The sequence below is a fragment of the Haemorhous mexicanus genome, chromosome 4 (genome assembly GCF_027477595.1).
Source record: "Haemorhous mexicanus isolate bHaeMex1 chromosome 4, bHaeMex1.pri, whole genome shotgun sequence".
In the NCBI taxonomy this organism is placed as follows: Eukaryota; Metazoa; Chordata; class Aves; order Passeriformes; family Fringillidae; genus Haemorhous; species Haemorhous mexicanus.
The window spans coordinates 33,231,534-33,254,611 of NC_082344.1; the positions used below are offsets into that span (position 1 = coordinate 33,231,534).

At 40.6% G+C, this 23,078-nt stretch overlaps 1 protein-coding gene across 2 annotated transcripts in view; it reads right to left on the reverse strand.

Moving 5' to 3' along the window:
• The window catches only part of GATB (glutamyl-tRNA amidotransferase subunit B), a 42,400-nt gene extending 20,797 nt beyond the window's left edge, over window positions 1–21,603 (reverse strand). For both annotated transcript variants that reach the window (XM_059844379.1, XM_059844378.1), the window contains exons 1-5: window positions 21,431–21,603; window positions 19,363–19,513; window positions 5,311–5,424; window positions 2,058–2,256; window positions 964–1,086 (exon numbers count right to left, since the gene is read on the reverse strand). In XM_059844379.1, the coding sequence (XP_059700362.1) occupies window positions 964–1,086; window positions 2,058–2,256; window positions 5,311–5,424; window positions 19,363–19,513; window positions 21,431–21,597 (754 nt within the window). In that variant the 5' untranslated portion in view covers window positions 21,598–21,603. The remainder of the gene's footprint in view (window positions 1–963; window positions 1,087–2,057; window positions 2,257–5,310; window positions 5,425–19,362; window positions 19,514–21,430) is intronic.
• Between the last annotated feature and the right edge of the window lie 1,475 nt (window positions 21,604–23,078).

Below are 23,078 nucleotides of genomic sequence, written 5' to 3' on the forward strand. Positions count from 1 at the left end.
TGTGATGCATAGACCACTCTGACTCAGTTTTCCAGGAGATATCCACACGTATAATGGACTGAATTTGTTGCCAGACAGTGAGGCCAACTGTCACAGGCAAAAATATAGCTTGCACTGTGAACACTAATAAGCAGCTGCTAATTGTGGATGTGTGTGAATGAAGGGGATGAATGCCTGAAATCACTTTTAATTCTTAAGCAGATGTCTGCTATATGCTACCTGTAACCACGTGCTGGTTGTAAATGTTGGTAACATTAGGACTGAGGAATAAAGGCATGATCTGACTCTTACAATTAATGAGACAGAATCACCAGTGAGGAGGCTGAATGCAGGCTATGCTTCTGCACATCACCTATTGTGTACATTGGGGCCTTAAAATGACAGAAAGAGCTGGTGCCAGAAGCAACGTTTCCTGCAAGAGGAAGTGGTCTCAGAAAGATAGGTCATCTTGGCTAAAATTAACCCCAGCACCCATTTCTGTACATGCTCTTGTTTACTCCATCTCATCCATGACACCAGCACAAGTTTACTGCCTACATCAATTTTATGACTAGCTGAGACCTGACACTTAGAAGATGATCCATGCTCCCATTACTTTGTCCCTTCCATATCCTACAATTGATCCTTGCTACAGATCATCTGTGCTGCAGTGCTGTGGCAAGCAAGATAGAGAGAGATGGGGAGAAGCACCACAAGAACCCCAGGGACGTTTCTTCCTGCCATCTTATCCTGTAAAATTACTGTGTGAGGAAACTTAACATCTAGCGTGGCAAAGCTCTGCAGACAAAGGCAGGCCTATAAGCATGGCAGACATTAGGACAGACTCTGAGGATTGTAAAACAACAGCTAGAAAGAGCTATGCATAATAAGCAACCATAGAGCAAAATAACTGGAAGCTGCAGAACTCTTATAAATGCAGAGAATTACTGGTGACAAGGGAACATGCTTTTCTCCCCTCAGTACCTGCCATGACTGCCTGGCTGCTCCCAAGTGTTTGCAGAATGAGCTGAAGCTCTCTGACTGCTGCAGCTGCTTCTTCCCCACAGCACATATCAGGCTCCATGACAACCTCCATGAGACCAACTCCTACCAGGAAAAGAGACAGGAGATTTTTAACAATAGCTTTTGATCTTGGCATATGAGAGTGCAACTGGCTAACACATGAAAGAACTTGGACTTCTTAAAAAAATATATAAAAACCACATAAACCTCCATGTATTATTTAGTAACTGTCACAATGGGCCTAGCTGCAGATTGCTAGAAAAACTTTTACTGCTATTTTTTTAAAGTAACTGACAACTGCAGACAACCCCCACCCTTTGATGACATGCAGATCAGAAGGACCCATTCCTCTAGAAGGACTCTCATTTAAAGCCAGTTGGGTTCCAGATGCAAGTTTATTTATCTTAAACTAATTCTGGAGCAGGCAGAACTGTAAACAGATGTAGTCTAGGTTTTAGCTTCAGGACCTAGCTTTCAAGGAACCTGAGCAGCCACAGCCCTCAGCTCCAATGGACACCAGAGTACTTTGTCCCAGTTAGGTAGGCCAGCCAGGTTGCTGCCCATACTGTGCACTCCTTTGGATCACTCCATTTACAATTTCCAAGTTAAAAGAGAAAATCTACGTTTCTTCAAAGCTAATAATTAAAAGAAATGACTGACTCATGCACCAACAGATTCCAACAGCTGCTCTTTCTATACACAAACTTGATTCACTAGATCTGTAACATTTAACTTTTTAACAACACATGCAGTGCAGAGCTTAAATAGCTGAGTGGCTCTATGTGACTGACACAGTTTTGAGCAAACTGGAGCTGAGAGATTTCCAACTTGCTACTGCCAATTGCCATCAGCCAACAGCAAATGGGAAAGGTTTACTGGCCATTAAAAAAAATCAAGTATTCATCTGTTTCCAGTGTAACAGTAATTTTCATGAATTATTTTTTCGAAGAGAGAGCCATAAAGCTGTTTTTATTTTTTGCCTCTCATCTATTTACCTTTAAAGACTCATTTTAAACCAAAAGGAGGAGAAAAAAAGGAAAATAATCCAAGCCTACCAGCCCTATTCAAGTCCACAAGGGTTTGGCTCCTTGTGTCATCATGGAGACTTTTTCCACTGTCTTGCTCCAACTGAATTTGTTTAATCCTCACAGTTTTGGTCACCATCTGGCTCATCTTGCTGTCTATGCAGAGACTGTATGACAGACTTCCATTCACTGCAATAGGAACTCTTTGCTGAGTGATTTGATAGCCAGCCTGTCAACAAAATTAGCTTTATATGCAACTGAAACATTCACTTTTCAAAAAGCAGACCAAGTGCAAATATAATTGACTAAGAACAAAACTGAAAATGCAACATCTTTCAGACTGACCTATATAAGAGGAGAGAATAAATGTACATGTAAATTCAAAAGTAACTTTGCTTAAATGGAAAGGAAGCAAGCTAGAAGATGAGTCTAGAATTCAACATAACAGTAAGAAGCTGGAAGTCTGGAAAAAATAGGAGGACTCCTCAATAACAGACAAATATATGACACCATACTAATGCTGAAATAATCAATAATCAACTGCACAATCTCTTGCCAAGGAAGACAAACTTCTCTGATACTGCACTGGGGCAGGAAATGGACTGGAGAGATTCTTCCATGCCTGTGGCCCCATGATCAAGTTACATGTTGTTTGAAGCCAGTTACTGTACTTCCATCCCCAAGCTGGGGCTATCACTCATGCTCCCAACAGGAAGCATATCCCCCTCTGTCTGTTCCAAACTGTACTCATTAGAGGGAAGGGGTGGAGGTGGGGAAATCAAGAAAATGAGAAAGCTCTATTTCATCAACATAGCAATTTAAAAGATAAGACACTGCAACCCCACACAAGGCACAGGGCTGATAAATGACACCTCATGCCTGGGACTCCACTCAAAGGGGAAACTGCTGGCCAAAACCGTGGCTGCCAGTGACAAGGTATTGGAATAACTGCAATGATGTAAAAATAGAGAAGTGAGTCAATGACAGCTGAGATGGGTCCCCTTTGCTTCCTCCTTCCTCACCTGCCTATGGCACTGGTGGTGAAAATTTTAAAAAAAGGCTGCCAGACACAAATTATTGGGGAGAAGCATTTGCATATTTTGCAGGGACGACGAGCTTACTCCAAAATGTAGAGATGGTGAATTCCAGGGCACTGGAATAGAGAACAGTGGTCTGGCCCTGTCAACACCCCAATTTATATATGCAGTGAAGTGCATGACCTACTAGACATAATCACTGTAAGAAAAAGAAAATAACTGACTCTCTGCAGCATATGCTAATTGCAGGCTCTTCTCATCTCCTAGAAGTTCTCATAAATAATTTTTTTACAACCTGAAATATTGAGTGACAATAAATAATATGAATCCCATTTCCCATCCAAAGCCCCGTTTTCAGGACTAACAATAATCCCATTGTCAAATGACCCTAAGAGCTGGATTTATCTGTTCTATTCAGCTCATTAGCCTAAAATCTGCATCTTATTACAGGGTTCCTGACTAGACTGTTCACTGTGAAATGTACGTCGGGCAGTTTATTGTCAGTGCTTAAACTGCACAAGTCAGTCAGTTAAAAGCCAGAATTACATGTTTCCAACTAATAAAACGTGTCAGCATCTCCCTGACCAAATCTCCATGCTTATGTAACCAGAGGATCCTGTAATTCATGTCTGCAGGGTCCCACAGTTTCTTCCACCTCAACTGTTCTCTTGGACACATAGATGTGGATTCTTTCCCAGGACAACATTCACCCATAAATCTGCTATCAGCAGACTGATAGCAGCAGACACCATAGGAATATGAGAGTGATTTCAGTTTAACAGAGTAAGCACTCAAAGTAAATTGCAAACAATTTGTCTGTGATGTTTTTGATGTTCCTTCATGATGTATAAAGGAATTTCCAAAGTCATATTTATTTCCTGCTATTTCACCTTTTTCCCCTTCAGATCTTGAAGTGGGCTTTAAGATAGTTCTACATGTTTAAAAAATGTACTGGCAATTCAAACTGCTAAGTTTGCTTTTCACATTCCCAGCAGGTCACTGCACAGCTCCCAATAAAAGGGCCTCTTAATGGCTTGCAAATATTTGCAAAGCTATCCCCAGAAACCAAATCAAAATTATAGCAACTTCAGATAAGTTCACAACCTAGAAAAAAATAAAACAGAAGATCAGAAAATCTCTTTTCTGAGATCTAGGTCTCCACTGGACAACTATAATATAATTCTCTTTCTAAGGTGGGAAGCAATTGTATTTGAAAATGTTTTGTGCAACTTCAAAATACTTTCAATACCTGAACAAGAGTGGGAAAGAAAGTAATTTGGTTAATAATAGAGCACCTCTACAGATTTGTCTGGGATCTGAGAGGTCTCCCACTCTGCTTCTCTGGATGTCTGAGTCTCATCACCTAAAGAGAGGATAAGCTAACATGCCTGATCTTTCCCAAATAAAATAAACCCACATACTTTTATTTTCATGTCATCAGTTCTTCACCCCAAAACCAAAGAAACTAAAAACAGCTTCCTCCCTATAACAGACTAGTGTTAAACTGAACATTCAGTACCAATAAGCTCATGAAAAAATAAGTTAAAAATTAGTAAGGTTTAATGACTTTAGAGAGAAAAAAAGGCTCAAACACTGCTGCATCCTGTTGCAAGGACAGAAGTCAGGTTCTTAAACTATTTCAGTACTTCTACTTCCATATCAAATGCAGCAAAAATACATCTGACTTCCAGTGGCACCTTCTATACAAATGAAATCTACCAACAAACCACACTGCAAAGACTCGATTCCTCACTTGTTTTGTTTTTTTTTCATTTACTGGAAACACAACCGGGAAAGTTTGGAAGGGAAATTAAATATTTTTAGGTCCCTAGGCACACACAAAAAAGACCCTACTGTGTTTATTCCACTGGAGCCTGTGTTAGTTATACATTCACTTTTAATGAAGGACTTTTATCAGATAGCTTTTACCCTAACAATTAGTACAAAACACCAGGAATGGACAACTTAAGGGACAAAGCAGCTCCAGCTCCCAATCCAATTACATTAGGCAACTGGAATTGTGCAGCTAAGCAAGGAGTCAGCAATCAGAGCAATCATATTCAATCAGTGAGCATAAGGGGTACAGCTGCCTACTCCATCAGGGCACAGTGCAGCATCCTGCTGGGGTGAGCAGAGCACTGACTGAAAACAGAAGCAGCATCTCTGCACTCCTCCCCTACTGCCATCCATACTGCAGACTTGTCCTTCCCAGAGCCCAGGAGGGACCAGCCATACTGCATACTTACAGGCAGATCTGCATAGAAGTAGTGCTTTCTGTCAAACAAGGACTTCTTGTTTATGCTGCAGTTGAGAGCCAGGCCTGTCATCACTGCTGCTTCTACACATCTCCTGTTGAGAACCTAAGGAAACATGACACATGGTTTTGCTCAGATACTCAGTATGTTACAAATGTGTCTCCCACACGCTGCCGTATAAGGAGCATATATTCCATTTCACTCGCCTTCAGTCATCATTAGATCTCTTTCTTTGTGTGGGTGGCTCTTATTCATCATTAAAGTTGCGGCAGCTATAAATCTGCAAGGCTTTACCATGAAAATACAAGCTATTCAGTCACTTTGTCATGCCACATATGGAGGTGTGCACTGCTCTGGCTTGCTACTTTTGCAAACATTCAGTGCTTTTGAATCTTTTCAGGGTACAGGAGACAAATCACAGCACATGATAGCTGACTTGTAACCAGCTGTCAGCTCATACTCGGAATTTGAAACACAGGGGATTTGCATTAGGGACTGCAGAGCTGTTCCAGTAGAACACTTCAGAACACCTGTAACCACAGAACCACAGTGAATTCAGGACTATCTACACATACCATAGATTTTAATGCCTTGCTTAACCAGGATGAAATGATGCACACTTACATCTTTGCTAAAACAGAACCCAAAAGACAACAATTGATCCCATGGCTTCAAGTATACATGTTTCCAGCACCTAAGAAACCCTTGTGATAAAGGTTTTTGCAGAATGCAAAATGAGATATAAAGATCCAGCAAGGTCTTCACAAAGAAACAAAGGAGTTAAATGCAGTTTTCACCATGGACTGATCATTCTCAGCACTACACCCTTCCATCTCCTCAGCAGGGTCAGGATCCAGAGGATTTCACTCCAAAAACTACTGACAAATGATGTTTTTTTCAGATGTGCTCTCATTAATTTAACAGTTCATTTAACTAACATCAAATGGATGGAACTGAAAAGGAAAAAAGACTGAATTTGTCTTACTACAATTCTGACATGCTCACACTTACAGCATTTTGAAACAGGAACAGAACTTTATCCATCTTGTTCTGCACTGTACAGCTGCCAAGAAGTCTATTTCCAGCAGGACCATTAAAGGAGCACATTATGTAAAAGAATGTACATGACTTCATCTGCATTGACCAGAACATAAAAGGCTTAAATAATGTTTTCTTCCATGTTTCTGACAGTATTTACTTTTTATATTCTCCAGCCTGATTTCTGATACATATTAAGCAGCTGTACATCTTTCCCATCATCCCACATCTTCAGCCAGAAAACGAATCTCTTTATTTTATTCATTTAGTTTTTAAAAATCAAAAGAGTAAGAGAGGATATGGGCAACTCTTCATGTAACAAAAACTTTAAAATTGCTTATATAGAAAAGAAATTAAATATTTAAGACATTTAACAAGGGAACTTTCAGATCTTTAGTGCAGCTATATATGGCTAACTAGAACACATCATCTGTTCAGGCATATTTTACTTATTAAAAAATTTAAGAGATACATAAAGCAAATTCCAGACAAGAAAAAAGGAAGAACAATCTCCCTTTGAAATATCAATCCACAGCAAAATGCATGCAATTACTCCTGACTCTAATCTAAAGAAAATTGATAACTACAAAATATGAATTTATTTTAGCAGCATAACTGCAGTTCATTGTATAGTAGATGCTCCTGTTTTCAATAATTAAATGCTTCCAGACAGTACAGACACTTTTTTTTTAGTGTTTAAGGAATTCTGTAACAGTGGTAGTCAAACTGTTCAATGTTTAAAATATCTTCATATTTCTAAATACACAGGCAAATTTCCTCTTACTAAACCCTTATGGCACAACCCTGTCCAGCTTTACAGATTAGTGAGGACCTTGTCAGTCAGTCCTTTAATAAAACTGGCCACCAGAAACCCATTAAGCCTCCGTAAGGACTGGTAGACTCAAAACACCACAGCTTCAAAGCAGTGAGCCAGTATCTTGCTGCAGTTCCTGACGGTGCAGGGGTTGTGACTGACTGCAATCAGCGAACACGACAAAAGCCAACTCCTGAGTCACAATCACTGAAAGCCTCATGGCACTTCACTGCTCTTCAATTTTTACTTCAAGCAGGAGAGTGCGTATCTTGCTCATTGCCTAAGGGATAACACTATTTTGAGGTGAAAAAAATAATCCCCATATATACACTACTTAAACCAGAGAGATCTTTTGCTCTACTGATGATGAAACATTTTGGCGGCTCTGGGGAAAAAGTGGCATAAAAACATGAAGTACTGATTATTTCTTATGTAGTATTACCAAGAATTTAGATGACTCTGATGTGTATGTGTCCCCAGTGTACTGGATCACAGTAGCCAAATCACTGTATATGCACCATTACTCACTCAACTTCCCGTGCTAACTTGAACTTCCCGTGCCATTCCTTCACCCATCTCAGTGGTGAGAGAAGGCCTTGCAAAGCAGATCTTTCCTGCTGTGGCACACTGAGATGGCTACCATGCCAATCTGCTTCCTCTGCCCTCTGTGCCTTTCAGAAAACAATCCAAACCCAACCAGATGACCCTCTTCTTCTTCAGCTTATCTACTGCTTCTAACTGCTTCAAGTCTGAAGTGACTTTTACTACCCACTGCCACGACCAAGGCTGTAAGCACAAAGCACTACTACCTTTCCTTCAAGCAAGCCTTGCTTTTCAAATAATTTGCAGTGATAAACATCAATTCAGTATGTGAAACTTCCCATATTAATGACCCAGAGTAAGCCCTCCAGCTTGTTTATGCAGTAAGCTGTTATTAAGCTGACAGCTTTGACTAGCACCAAAGATTTAAATTACTGGCTTGAACTGACAAGCTGCCTGTCTGCTGTTAGCAAACTGCTGGCCTTGAAAGCAAGCTGTGTAGTTCCTGCAGCAGCTATGGACAAAACACAATAGTCTATAAAGACTTCTTCAATATACTCTTCTAAATGGGAAACATCCCTCCTAGTATTTGAAAAAAATCCCACAGAGCTATTACAAAAGGAAATGTAAACTGTTTGTATTGGAAACTCGTGAAAAACCTTAACAATGGCATCACAACACCAGCACCATTTCCCTTGTAGCTATGGTCTCCTGCTACAGTACCATGGTAACTGAGCACTAAAGGAATGAAAGAACACTCCAACCAAGATCTCTCTTTTTCTGCTACTTGTCTATTCTTTACATCCAGACCACAAGTGGAAAGACTCCTTTTAAAAATTTATCTTTATTTGCAAGTTCATTTTAGTCAAGACCTTAGTTTTAAATACAATATTCAATAGCTATTCAAAACTATACACAATACCTTCGACAGCACAAATTCCCACCAAAAGCAATTTTCTAACAGTTTTTTCTTTAACAACAGGTTTAGTCCTTATATTAATATATTAAAGAAAGTTGGCACCCTTTTACATAAAGATATGTTTCTATATTTAGTAAATAACCATGTTTAGATTTTAAAGAGGGCAGGTATGCAGCTTCTTGTTTTGCTAATGAGTATTATATAGGATAATTGGGGAAAAAAGAAGAAATATCTAAATAGCTCTCCTGGAAAAAGTTTATTTTTGCTACCGCTTACCAATAATCTCTGAAATAACATTTGCACCCAGGAAGCCTATCTTACAGAAGAAAATATTCCTTGTACTAAAAATGGTAAAATCAAAATAATTCCCCAGAAATTTGTGAAGTTTTTGATTCTAGGTCACACATTTTAATAAAGTAGATTTAATATTCAGTGGTTATCTTAAGACCTTCAGTCCTACTTACAATCATGAAAAAATCAGCATTAATCAGATTAACTACAGGACTGTTTATCTAAGAAATATTTAATTTTATCTCCTTTTCTTTCAAAATAATATCTGAAAGAAGGAACTAGTACAATGTACTCAGCCAGCTCTCTGTAGACCAGACACCAATCTTTAGAAACCTCAACAGATATATCTAATCACATTTTCAAGTACTCCTATTTCCTCTCACTCGGATTTTTATTTGCTTCTACTAATGGATATACCCAGTCTTACTATTCTAGCTGTGTTAAAAGTACCAAATTGCTGCAATAAATGGTTCTTTGAAGTGCAATCATAAGTTAAACTTCAAAATAGAATACCCTTATATGTACTTAGTCCCAGTGTAATTGAGGCTGTTCAGTCTGACACTGTAGATGAGTACTTACTGCTCTGCAGCATTCTGCCTTGGCATCCTCCCACACACAGAGAAGGGACCAACTGGAGCTATGCATATACAGAATGGAGATACAATAAATCAAGAGCTGACCACTTCCCAAATTTATTCCAATGGGTTACAATCAGGCTCTATCCCCTAAAGGATGAAGTAAAATTTAAAAAACAAGACAACTTATGCCCTGTCATTTCTTAGGTGTTCAAAGAACACACATTAAAAAACCTGAGGTCTCTGAAATTTTAAAATTTCAGGGAAAATTTTAAAAACTTCAGTTTATTGTCCTCTGCACTTATTCCAGCACCTACTTCACAGCAAGTTTGCTGCCCCATTATGAGCACTATATTCTTATCTCTAAGGAAAGGGGCAAGACAGAAGGGGAAGAAGCACCAGACATTTAAAATTGAGATCTTAGCATTATCAAAAGAGATTCCAGCTTAAGAGAACAAAATGGCAACTCAGAAGCTGCAACAGCAAAGGCTATGAGGAGCATTAAACATATTTAATACACTTTGTAAATCTACCTTTTCACAGTCTGGTACCAAACCCATACGTTGCTATACAAAACATATCACTGCTAACCTTGTCTAGTGGCAAAGCTGGCTTGTGGTGATGCAGCACACAATGATTCCAGAACTAGCCAGTTCTGCCATCAAAAAGTACCCAGCTCCCAAACACACTATTTCAGGTGTACTCAGCAGAATAAGAGGGCACACTTTCTCAAAGCTGAAGAACTTTTATCACAAGGCTTAGGATGGAGGAAGCACCTTCCATGTCAGGGATGACCAGAAAAATGCAGCAGCAGGGAAAAAGGCTGACCCCTGGGAGCAAGAAAAATGGAATGTTACACCAAGAATAAAGATATTTCAATAATGACAGAATTTAAGTTTTCTCAGCCCAACAGGAGTTGCTAGAAGAAACACAGAAGGAAAAATCCATTCAGACCACTGTGCAGACACAGTGCTCAATGGTCTCAATAGAATAAATTTGTTTTCTGGGAAGCGGCCAATCCAGATCATATCTTTGATGCCATCAGCAGCATCTAAAAACAAATAAAATTCTACCCTGCAAGACCAGTTCCAAGCAGGAGAACCCACAGAGAAGACAGGACAATGCAATGGTGATATACTGGTTCATGAAATTCATAACCAAATGCTGTGCACATGGGGTGTCCCCATAAAGAAGTCCAGGACCTCTCCAACATCCATGCTCTCCTTGCTGACATTAGTCTTCTGCATCTGCCACATGGCGTTTTTTGACCTGTCACAAAAGGATGCTCCCCCTCTAATGCCAGCTGGAATTTAAATCACTGCTAATGCTATCTGATCCAGGGCACCTTTAATGCAGGAAAATCCACTGCTAACACTTCACTGCTGCTGGAGGTAGGAGACATTGCACAGTGCAATGGCTAGAACTTAAGTTACAGGCTACGATCAAATTCAAAGGCAACAAGATGCTTAAGGAGAACCATCTCCTTCAAGGAGACCTTTCTTCCTACACTGAGTTACAGAAAAAACAAGGCTTCTGAATGTGAGTATCATCTGCCTTCTTCAACACAACATAGATTGTTTAATTTCTTAAATAAAGACACTCAGAGCATTTTGGACAAAATAGTCTGTAAACCAGCTCCTACCCTGTTTTTCCTTGCAGATGCTCCTGCGCCCATAGGCTTGGTGAGATCCAGCTCTGTGGTTTTCTGAGTTGTAACAAATTCTGACCCTTGATCCCCATTTACTGTCATTTTCTATTATTTCAAAGTCTTGGCTATCTGCCCTCTGCTCCTTGCAATTTTTGTGTGTCTGAGAGCCCACACCAAACCCACACTAAACTCTCAGCCCTTTCCTCTGACTTCTCCATTCCTCTTTTCTCCGACAGCTATCTCCCAAAACATGCTTATTTGTTCTCAGCCATCCTTCCCTGCAGGCTGACCCAGATCCCTTAAGTGAGCACAATATACAAATTAGAAGTAAACCAGAAGTGGTCTTTTACACATAGATAAAAAATTATATTAATTCGGGAAAACAATAGGCAACAGAATGCAACAAGTCTTGCAAAGAACTATTAAGAAATTATTTGAGAGAAATTCTAAGAGAGCAAACAGAAAAATTACTTGCTTTTAACAAACTTGTTCTGCAATAGCAGAACCAACAGAGACTAATTTCCTTTAAATAATATCCCTAGTTTGTTTTACCTAAGCAGTGACCCCAAAACTCTCTCTCCTGTGACTCCCCCATCTTCTCCTTATTTCATCAAACAGCCCAAAATGAGTATAAAGTGTCACAAGTATCTGAAGAGCAGCAGCCCAAAAAAAGCTGAGATCAGTGGGGAGACTAAATCAATAACTTCTTCTTCATATGCTTGCTAATACAGTCATAACAACCCTCTACAAGCCTAAAATATTTTGGAGTAAAATTTGGCTGAACTTGGCAGCAAAACTGCAAAACAAGCATTTCTGAATAGAAAACAATAGTCCTGGCAAAATCTGCGTATATAACTAATAAAAATCACTTGCAGAAGTTTACATAATCCTCTCAAAATCAAATACAGTCATATTTAAGGCGACTGATAATCAGAGAGAACACAAAGAAATTAATTTTACCCCAGGAACTGATTACAGCCTAATTGCACCAAGATACTTTTCAAACAAAATACAAAAACCTGACAGTTATGCAACATTACTCACCAGACAGCTAACCATAAGATAACAAAGACCCAGTTTACAATTATCTGTCATTACTGTCAGACAATGCTTCCCTAAACACCTTTTAATGAAAAACTCTTAAACGAAACAATTGTTGAGAAGAAGAATGAAGCAGCAAGATGTCTGTTTGCAAAGTTAAAATGCCAAGAAATTGGTACAACCATGAAACTTTTGCTTAAGAGAGCACTGCTAACATACACATATACCTTGGATATACAACATATCACCTTGGATTTCCTCAAATGGAGTCACCTGGAAACAGACTGTCTATATAATGTGAGGAAATGAAATAAAAAAAAAACAACTTAAGGATGCCAGAACACCTATAGTGTATATGTACAGTACATATTAGTTATATATTATATTATACATAGTGTATGTATATATATATATATATATATATATATATATATACACTATGTATAGTATAACAGAGGTAATAGAATTTGCAACAATAAATCCCCTCTCAGGTCCAACTTAAAGAAATTCCCACCCACTGAGAAAAGCTTTTTGCAGTAGCTTATGTGCATTTCAGCAGCAATTTCCAAATGAATTCAGAAAGGGGGGACACTGACTCATCATGCAGTGGCTGTGCTGTTCAGAAGTGTCCAAGATGGCAGAATAACTGCACTAATTGGACTGTGTGAAAGAAAGGAAATAAGATACTGCCAACTCCTGTTCCATCACTTGGAAGTTGAAAAAAACCTGTGTAAAACAAAAGGTAAAGAGATTAAAAAGAAACAACAGAAAAGGAGGTAAGAGAAAATACACAGGGAACATCACTGATGGACTGAAGGATCTACTGAAATAGATAACAAGGTGTATCAACTCAAGGCTATTCTAACAGGCAAGTTTGCATCAGCCACAGGGACCTGTTAAGGATGAACAGTAAAGCCAACAAGAACAAACAGAGAGTTCAGCACTTACTGAGGTGCTAAGGAGACAGCCCAACCTGAATTGTTAGCTTAACAAAAAGATTAAAACACCCAGAATGAGGGTCAAAAATACTCACAAATAAACGAGACATAGCAAAAAGTGAGAGAAAAATGTTACAAGAGACATCTTCAAAGCTTGAGAGAGGAGCAACAAATGTCACAAAATACTTTCATACACAAGAGCAGAGAGTCTCCAGAAAAATATGGCCCAAGTATGATATAAAGTTGAGCTAAGCAGCTGCAGTAATGGAGGAAATACAACATTTCTCAGACCCCAGTGAAGGAGTTTGGTACTAAAGGTAACCCTGGGGCTGTTAATGATCCTACGGAGCACAAAGAAACAGAATGAGAAACAACCTGCAGGATAACCCAGTCTTGAGTCACCTGAAGCCACCATCTAATCATCTTTCAAAGGCCCCTTCTGACCAGTACAACAGCTTTGAACTGATTAATAGTCTGAAATTTGGTAGGCAGGCTTTAATACAGCATGAACTTGGACATTTAAGAGTCTGTGAACGACAAAAGCATCCTCAGAGAGCAATGGTTTAAAAGCCTAATTCACTCCTCTAGTCTTTTTCTAAATTATTTAGGATTTTCTTTATAGAAGATTTCTGGACTACAAGCCCAGCAAGCTGGGACTGTGTGAGCAAGAAAAGACTCCCAAGCACTGACCATACAATGCATGTTGCAAATCCAAATATTATCAGGAAAGGACTGCAACAGAAAGGTACCATCAAATTCTACTAAAAAGAAGTCCTCTTTTTTCTCCTAAGTACAATTACCACAGTTTTAGTGAAATAAGTACTAAGGGGTTTAAATGAACCTAGACATAGGTAAATGGCTTAAAGCAAGCATGAACTCACTTTTTCCATCAGGCATTGCCACTAATTTATTTTAAGAGGAGAGCTCATGGATACAAAAACCTAGCCATAATATAGTTTCAAAGAAAAGAAGAAGATGTATGTAATGGAAGCTAAAAAAACATCCATACAACAATCAGAAGATTGTTCAATTCCCCATGAAAAGTGCAATTAAAATTGTAGTTATCAAAAGTCAAGCTAAGAAGCAGGCTTTTTTTCAAAACAAAGTAGTAGAAGAAGGGAGTAAATTCACATGCATGCCAGCGCGAATGTCAAAACAAAACTGAAATCACAAGTTGGTAAAGCAGCTGTTGCAATCATCAGATTTAACAGGCACAGGATACAAAAAAAAAAAATCTAGTTTCAAGCTGTAAAGTATAAACTCTGGTCTCAAATGCTGTTTCTGTTCTAGTATGAATGGCTGACAGATCCACTAAAACCTCATATAAACCTCTCAGAGCCTTTGAAAGCAAATGCATCAGATAAATCCTGTATATTCTGATGAATTCTAGATGTTATTTAAGTCTGGTAATCCATCACCCAAAATATCTGGAAAAACATTGGGTACCTGCCACTGCCAAGAACAGATGGAAACACCCTCTACAATCCCAAACTGGGTATTAGCCCTGTCACGTGCCTGGGCAGCCCCTCAGCAGCCCAGCACTGCAAGGCAACAGCTGGCTCCAGGTGTTCCCAGCGACTCTGCAGTGCTGCGCTGGCAACGGCAGAGCTTCCGAGCCTGCCAGCTTTGGACAAGCCCCAGCTTGGAGCTGAAGGAGCCAGAGCTGCAAAGGCAGAAGGAACAAGGGCTGAGAGCTGCTCTAGCACTGCTCTCTGCCATGAAAAGGAGTGATCTGCTTGCCCCAAGTGTTTCTTAAAAGTCTGTTGTAAAAATAAGATAAAACAGATGCTGTTCACACTAAGAGGAGAGTGAAATTCAAATGCATGAGAAAATATAAAAAAAAAAAATCAAAATATTTAGGACTGTAGGGCTAATATTAATTCAAATCATATTAATATAAACTTTGGATATGTAAATCCTAGATTATTTCTTTATATACTTACCTACAAAGGATTGCCTACAATAGGATCATGGTTTCACTTCAGTCATGCCAGAAACAAACGTAAAATGTGTGACAAAGACTAAGCACTGACAAAAAGGTTTCAGCCTTTAGCTGCTAGATCTACTATCTTATTTCTGTGGCTGAGCTATAATTAACTTTTAGTCAGCCACCTCCATCACCAAAATAGATAATCATGGATTCTTTTTCTGTGAGCCCAGTTTTAGCTTTAAAAACCTTTCTAAATCCTCTCAGAATTTTCAGAGCCTAAACCAGATTGGGAGGGCAACCACCTTTATGGATCGTCAGAAGAATTTTAGTCCAGTTTGAAGGTGTAACACACTATCCGCTACCATGTATAGAATAGGTCTTTAGATACCAAGCCAAGATCATTGCCAAGTCCATTCCCAAGGTAAAAACCCCAGGCTTTTGCAAATTTCATTAAACGAAATGAAATGTATGTAGTCAGATGTACTCCTAAACTGTTAGTGGACAAGGAATTGGCTGGGTGGTGGCACTAAAAGAGCTGTAGTCATCAGTTCAATGGCCAAGTGGAGACCAGTGACAAGTGGTGTTAGGTGGTCTCAGCTGGGACCAGCTGTTCAATGTCTTTGTCAGTGACAAGGACAGGGGGATCAGGTGTATTCTCAGCAAGTTCACTGATGACAACAAGCTGTGTGGTGTGGCCAACATGCTGCAGGGCAGGGGTGCCATCCAGAGAGACCTGGGCAGGCTTGAGAAGTGCGCCTGTGCAAACCTCATGAAGCTCAGCACAGTCAAGTGCAAAGTCCTGCACCTAGATGGGGCAATCCCAAGCACCAACACAGGCTGGGCAGAGAATGGCTTGACATCAGCCTTAAGGAGAAGGATTTGGGGGTGCTGGTTGAGGAAATGCTCAGTATGAGCCAGCAAAGCACACCTGTAGTCCAGAAAGCAAAATATGTTCTGGGCTACGTCCAAAGCACTGTGGGCAGCAGGGCAGGGGAGAGGATTCTGCCGCTCTACTCCACTCTTGTGAGTTCCCACCTGGAGTGCTGCATCCTGCTCTGGGACCCCCAGAATAAGAGGGACAGGCACCTACTGGAGAGGGTCTGAGGAAGGCCATGAAGATGACCAGAGGGTTGGAACACCGCTCCTATGGTTGAGAGAGTTGGGGTTGTTCAGCATTGAGAAAACTCCAGAGAGACCTTACAGCACTTTCAAGTACCTAAAGAGGGCCTACAAAAGAGCCAGAAGGACATTTTACAAGGGCTTGTAATGACAGGACATGGTTTTAAATTGGCACAGGGCAAGTTTATATTAGATGTTACAAAGAAATTCCTTACTGTGAGGGTGTTGAGGCACAGGTTGCCCAGAGAAGCTGTGGCTGCCTCATCCCTGGAAGTGTTCAGGGCCACACTGGATGGAGATCTGAGCAGCCCAGTCTAGTGAAAGGGGTTGCTGCCCATGGCAGGGGGGCTGGAACCTGATGAGCTGTAAGATCCCTGGTACTCAAATCATCTCATGATTCTATAATAATTTTTTTCTGTCTCATGACAAATAGGAGGGCACCTGCAAAGCTCCTCTTGCCTGCAGCTGTGTCTCAGAGGAGCTTTATGAGAACAACACAGTGAAATGGCCTTGCCACTTCCACTGTGATGACCCTCCCAAGGCCTAGTCGCAGCAGAAGGATAAAATAAGCTGTATTAACCTTACAGGAAGCAAATATAAAAAGGAAAGCAGGAGGAGGGCTAAACACATTCTTTTAGTTTCACCTCTCCTGTGCAGAGCACGGCAAAAGCTTATACCAACACTTACTGTGACCGAGAAATGCACAGCCACCTGAAAAGCTCCCTTCAGCACCACCATTTCTGGTCCCACTGTGAAGGAGCAAATGCTAGGACAGCTCTCTATCACAGCCATCTCGTTGTCACACAGAAAATTTAAATCCTTGTGACACTGAAAACTGTTCCTACAGTTCTCAGGTTAAAACAAGTCATTCTGTTCTAGACTCAGCACAACTACTGTATAAAAACTTTGCTGCTATTTTTTTTCATTTTTCAACAAGATGGAGTCCAAATGAAAGGCCAAATATCTAAGTACTCATATTAGTCAATAACCTAACATTTATTAAAATGGCTTTTGTTGGTTTGTTTTAATTCTACAAATACTCTGAATTTGCAGAAATGACCTTCCATCTTTCAAAATTTACCAAAATTCAATTCTGCTTCAGACACTATTGCCATGTACAAATTTACACAGAGAAAACAAGCCCCTCTGATTCCAGAACAAATGCTGGTTTCAGCAGCAGCACGTACAATGGGAAAATAGAGCTATGACTACTGACTGGATTTTGCATCACATTCCAACATGCAGGAACATGTCTTTTGTAACATCCACTTCTAACTCTGTTTTCACCAGTACTACAGTAAGAAAAATCTTTCCTCTCTTGTATAGATAAAAGCAGCTAGTAGAACCTAACATAGCACCACTACTTTAAAATTAACCTAACCATTCTGAATTTTTTCTTCTCAGTTGCAGTTATTTTCTTTAGCAAAGCCCACATGTACTGGGGGGTCTTCTCACAAAGGTCATATACCAAGTCTCATTTTAAAGCCTCATTAATAAAGAAAAAAGACACACACATATACATTGAACCCCTGATAAACAGTAAAATTAACCTAACCATTCTGAATTTTTTCTTCTCAGTTGCAGTTATTTTCTTTAGCAAAGCCCACATGTACTGGGGGGTCTTCTCACAAAGGTCATATACCAAGTCTCATTTTAAAGCCTCATTAATAAAGAAAAAAGACATACACATATACATTGAACCCCTGATAAACAGTAATGTAGAGAAAAATCAACCTCCTCATAAATATTCATTTTTGTTCACTCAAGAACAGTTTTTCTACTTGACTGAAGATAAGCATTAGACAATCTAAGAGAATTTCTGTGCATTAACAGAAGGTTAAATAGAAGATCCAAAACCAGAATCTTGAACTCTTTTAGATTTTCTGACTAACCTAGCCCTGCCTCCAAATGAAAGGAACTAATTTTCTGTCTTTAAGTCTAGATAGACTCTTCTAAAACCAAATTATTGCATAAGATTCCCATTATCTCCAGGAAGTTTTCAGAATTTCCATCTAGTTAGATCTGAAACTCAGCTCTGAATTGCCACTGCAACCAGAGCAAAGTCCCAATCTTATCAGTATCTAAACTTTGCTTCCTTAGTTTTCAATACCTTTGCAAACATGGAAATAAAAATAAAACAATATTAACAACACAATTTCTCCTTTAAAGAATCATGACCTATATCAAGACCCTAGAAATCTGGCCACAACTTAGTTCTCAATTTTAGATTATCGAGGCTGTTTTATGGTGATGAAAAGCTTCAACTAGATTTAAAAATACATTTCTATAACTGGAATTCAAATCTGCACTTTAATGAATATAGTCAGTGAAACATTTCTGCCTTAAATAATTAGACACCATCTTAGTCTCTGCACAGTTGCTGCATGTGGCAATGTTAAGTCTATTAAATATTTATTTTCACTGTATTGTAAGAGCTTATGTTATAATTTTTTAACTTTTATTTTTAAATTAAACTTGTTAGATACTCAGAGAATTCCACAGCAGTACTGTCATACCCATCACAGTTATAATTAAGCTGTGAATTCAAACAACACTTATTAAGTTTTCACTAATAAACCTTATTGCTATGTGCTAGCTAGTTATTCTGACCTATTAATCCCCAATGTCTCACACACATTACTTTTTTTTTTTTTAATAATTACTTTGCTCGGAAATAGGAATGGTTGACACTTTCCTAAATCAGAGACTTTCTACTCAGGGAGCAAACTCACTCCTCAGTGAGACATTCCAAATGGCAAATGACAGCTACAGAAACAAACACATGGCAGAATAACATCAAATGGCCACTCAGAAATCTAAGATGTTCTTCTCTCACTGGGCTTTAGGCATCTCTCATATTTAAGGAATTTCCTGTGTGGCATACTAAGCAAACACACCCACTCTGGCCTCAAAGAAATACCACCACCCATTCACTGTGCCGAAGAGACACTCCTAATTTTTCTCCTTTGAGGGGATATTAAGTATCTGAGGCAATAACTAGGGAGTGAGGAAATTGAAAAGAAACAGTTCTAGGCATCTCATGTTATGAAACAAAGAGAAATTAGAAAAGTAAGGAAAAGTAGCCATATATATGACTTTAGTCAAATCCTGGGAAGAATAAAATATTAGAAGCATATGCAAAGTTGTCTGACATTAATCCTGACATACATGAAATTGCAGCTTAACTTACTGGTAAAGTTCCTGGTAAAGAGGCATCAAAGAAAGATACCAAAGAGTTGGGAGGCGCCGCAAACTGGACTTGGGAACCAGAGAAGAGTTTTGAGTTGGAACTGATCTGTGCATGAATTTCCAGACCCACAACTGGTACCCATGGAGCAAGGCTGAAAAGGAAAGAGGAGAAGGGAGAAACAATTTAAATACAGATGATGTTAAAAAAACTGTGGAAACCTAACAACAGAAGAATCAGGAACGCTTAATTTATGGAAAAAAATTAAACTGTAATTGTAAAAAAATTGTAAACAATGTTTCAAATACATCTACACTGTCATAGGAAAAGCTGTGCTGTGATACTGGAGAACAGAGGCTACAGGGAATATATGGCAGTGTTCATTATATGCAAAAAAGAATGTCATAAAAAATGTAATGCTTTAAAACTTTAAACTTTTCCTTACGCGAGAAATCTCAGAGAAATTAATGAGGCACACTTGCATGCTGGATGAACCCTAATTTGGTGCCTCGTGAAAATCCCCAAATCATCATAAATATGAATTACTTCTCAGGTAGTTTGATAAATCTCCAACAGACAGGTGGCATAATAAATTATGTATTCTCTGCCAGATAGACACTTGCATGCTGGGAAAGGTGGCTCTCCAGAGCAGCGTTAGTAGAATATTAGCATAAACATAAGTAATCTGGTAATAGAGAAATCATCATTTCAACTAGAGAGCTACTGTTCTCTGAACGTATTCTGCAGAATAAAGCTTCTCCATATCATCTAAAAAGTAATTGCAATTCTCACATCCATAACCTTTATAGGGACAAGAGAAAAAGGTCACCTTTACAGTATGAATTGCTTGACAGTTTCTGTAAGTAATTATCTGGCCTTGTACAAATGAAGTGGCACAAATAATATTTCACTGATGAAATCACATTTCTGTGGCAGAACACTTCAGCAGTATGAGTACCCAGATAGATATAAGAGACTAGCAAGCTATGGAAAAACATCAAACAAATATATCAAGTACAGTGTTCTTTCCAAAGGTGAACATTCTACACTGCCAAGATTTTAGTCTTCCATCTGTCCTCCAACAGCTGAGGACATCCCTACAAACACCCAACTAGTGATCCAGATGCCACTTATATTGATGCTTTAGGAAGAAGAATATTATCATGAAAGACAGAAGTTCAGATGTTTAAAGGAGCTAATACATTTTCTTTCATTGAAATAGTATTATTCTTCAGTACTTTCAGCTGATCATACAAATGCTTCAAGGTTTGAGAAATAATGTGGGCTTTCTTCTACATTTTGGAGGCAAATTTATTCCATTGTTTCCTGTATTCTTCAAAAATGCCTTTCTGTCATATCATGGCATTAAAAATTACACCAGGTTTTGCCTAATCAGTGTGCTGGCTTACATTTAGAGATAAAGGAACACGCATCAGTCAGTCCTTCAATCCTACTAACAGCACTGATTAGGCACCTGGAGCTTCTTGCCGTGTTTGTTCAAGGATTATGTTTATCTCTGTCTCTAAAGAATCAGCAGCACACTTCTGCCGCTGTCTGCACAACTTTCTTGAAGTGATCAGCTGTGCACACCCTCGTGGGACACCAGAGAACAGGAGAACTTGTTCAGGCCGTGACTTTCAGCTGCAGCAGAAATAAACTGCTCTGCTTCAGGCACACCGCCCGTATCTCACAATCCTCCACCGGAAGAGAAAGCCTCTTTTGGGCTAGAATAACCCTGGAAAGCGCGCTCACGAAAGCCGGAGCAGCGCTCGCTGCGGCTTCGCGGCACACGGAGCGCTCCGGCTGCCCGAGCTGCGGGCTCCCAGGGCAGCCCGCCGTGCCGGAGGGTCACGGCAATCACCGACCGCGCTCCGGGGGGGCTGCGGGACAAACGTGCTGCTGAGCAGGCGCTGCCTGCACCAATGCCTCACACCGCTCGCACGCCGCAATTTACACCGGGCCCCGCCGCTGTCACCGCCGCTGCCGTGCCCAAGCCCGGAGCCCCGGACCCGGGCGCCAGGGCAGAACCAGCTCCACCGGCCCTTCTCCCCACGCCGTCCCGGCACCGTACCCGCTCTTCCCCGCCGGCACCGCCCCGCCTCTCGCTTTACAGGCGACAGCCCTCTGCCCGCGGGGTAAAGGGCCGGGCCCGGGCCCCGGCTGCCCCGCGCTGCGCTGCCGCGCCCGGCGCCAGACCCCGCCGCACCCCCGCGCCGCCACGGCCACCAGGGCCGCCATTGCCCCGCCAGCGGCGCCCAAGCGCCTGCAGCGCCCCCTGGGAAATGCAGTCCGAGATGGCTGCGCGGAGCGCGGGCTGTGCGGGCGGACTACAACTCCCGTCAGGCCGCTGGCCCGGCATCGGCCCCGCCCCGCCGGCGGGAGCTGGGCCCGCAGGTCCTCTGCTTATCCTGGGAATGCCGGAGCGAGCGGTGGAATTACTGTTTGGCTGCTGTTTAAAACGCCTTAGGTGGCTCAGGTCCTCAAAGTGCCTTGTGTGTGGTTTTCTTCTGGGCTCATGCTTTTACAAAACCCGCTGCCGTTTTGTCGGCGGCCGTTTGCAAGCCGTGGGCATCAAATGAGGCAGCGGCACGCGGCTGAGCTCTGGAGCTGAACTTCTGTCAGTAGGGCAGCAAGGCTCAGTCTCGGCTGGGCCTGGGGTGGTCTGTGGGAATAAAGAGCCTTGTCCAGGGCGTCTGCAAACATCTTTCATGTTTACGTAGCACAGGTAAAAGAATTAATGCCATTCCGTCCCAAGCCGCCGGCGTGTGGTGCTTAAACGGGAAGGAAGACGAGCTGTAGATGCTTGTGTCATCTGTGCACTGTGCCAGCGGCTGCCACCAGAGGCTGGTCAGTGACACATTGTGAGTGTCAGTGACACACTGCGAGTGTCAGTGACACATTGCGAGTGTCAGTCACACACACCAGTGAGGCGGATCGCCTCCAGCAGAGGACAGTGGTGCACACAAGCTCTTGAAAGTGTCCTGGAACCTTTCTGACCTCTTGTCTTCCCAATATCCAGTATGAGATGCTGAATGGTTCTGAATCATGCAGAAAATAATTTACCCAAGTGAGAAAATGTCTTATAAGCCATGTTTTCTAGCAGTAATTTTCTGATACTTTATATATTTTGTATGATATAAAATATTTTTAATAAATTACCTGGAAGTGCTGTATAAGAAAAACCAGTTGAGAGATCCTTTCAGCAGACACTGATGTGTAGTTACTTTTAAAATTAGTTTGTCACATTCCTTTTCTTGGGAAATATCCTCCCCTTGTACAACAAAGAGTGACCAAGGTAAAATTCCTTTCCAATAGTCAAGAACTGACCACAGGTCATCTTGCACGTGTTGTGGAGATGGAAAGAGCATTGGAGTGGCCTTTTTCCTTCTCTCCTGTAGGAGACTTCTTCAAATATTAATATAATATATAATATAATTCCCTGTGTAGTAGTCTTTGAGCCAATGAAATATTTAAGAACTTTTGATAATTCTGATTTGAGGAAAACCCCGTTTTCATTTGGACTTAGCAGGGGCCTCTGCAATGTCTTGTGGTGAAAAATGCTTTTCAGACTGAAACTTTAGTACGTGGTTTTTATTTCTGCAACAAATTTATTCTCTGTACAATAGTCCTCCTTGAGTTCTGGATGTAGTTATTTTCTGATACTGTGTAAGGATTGGCAGCTCACTTCAACCCAGCTGTCAGGATAGGTTCTAAATATA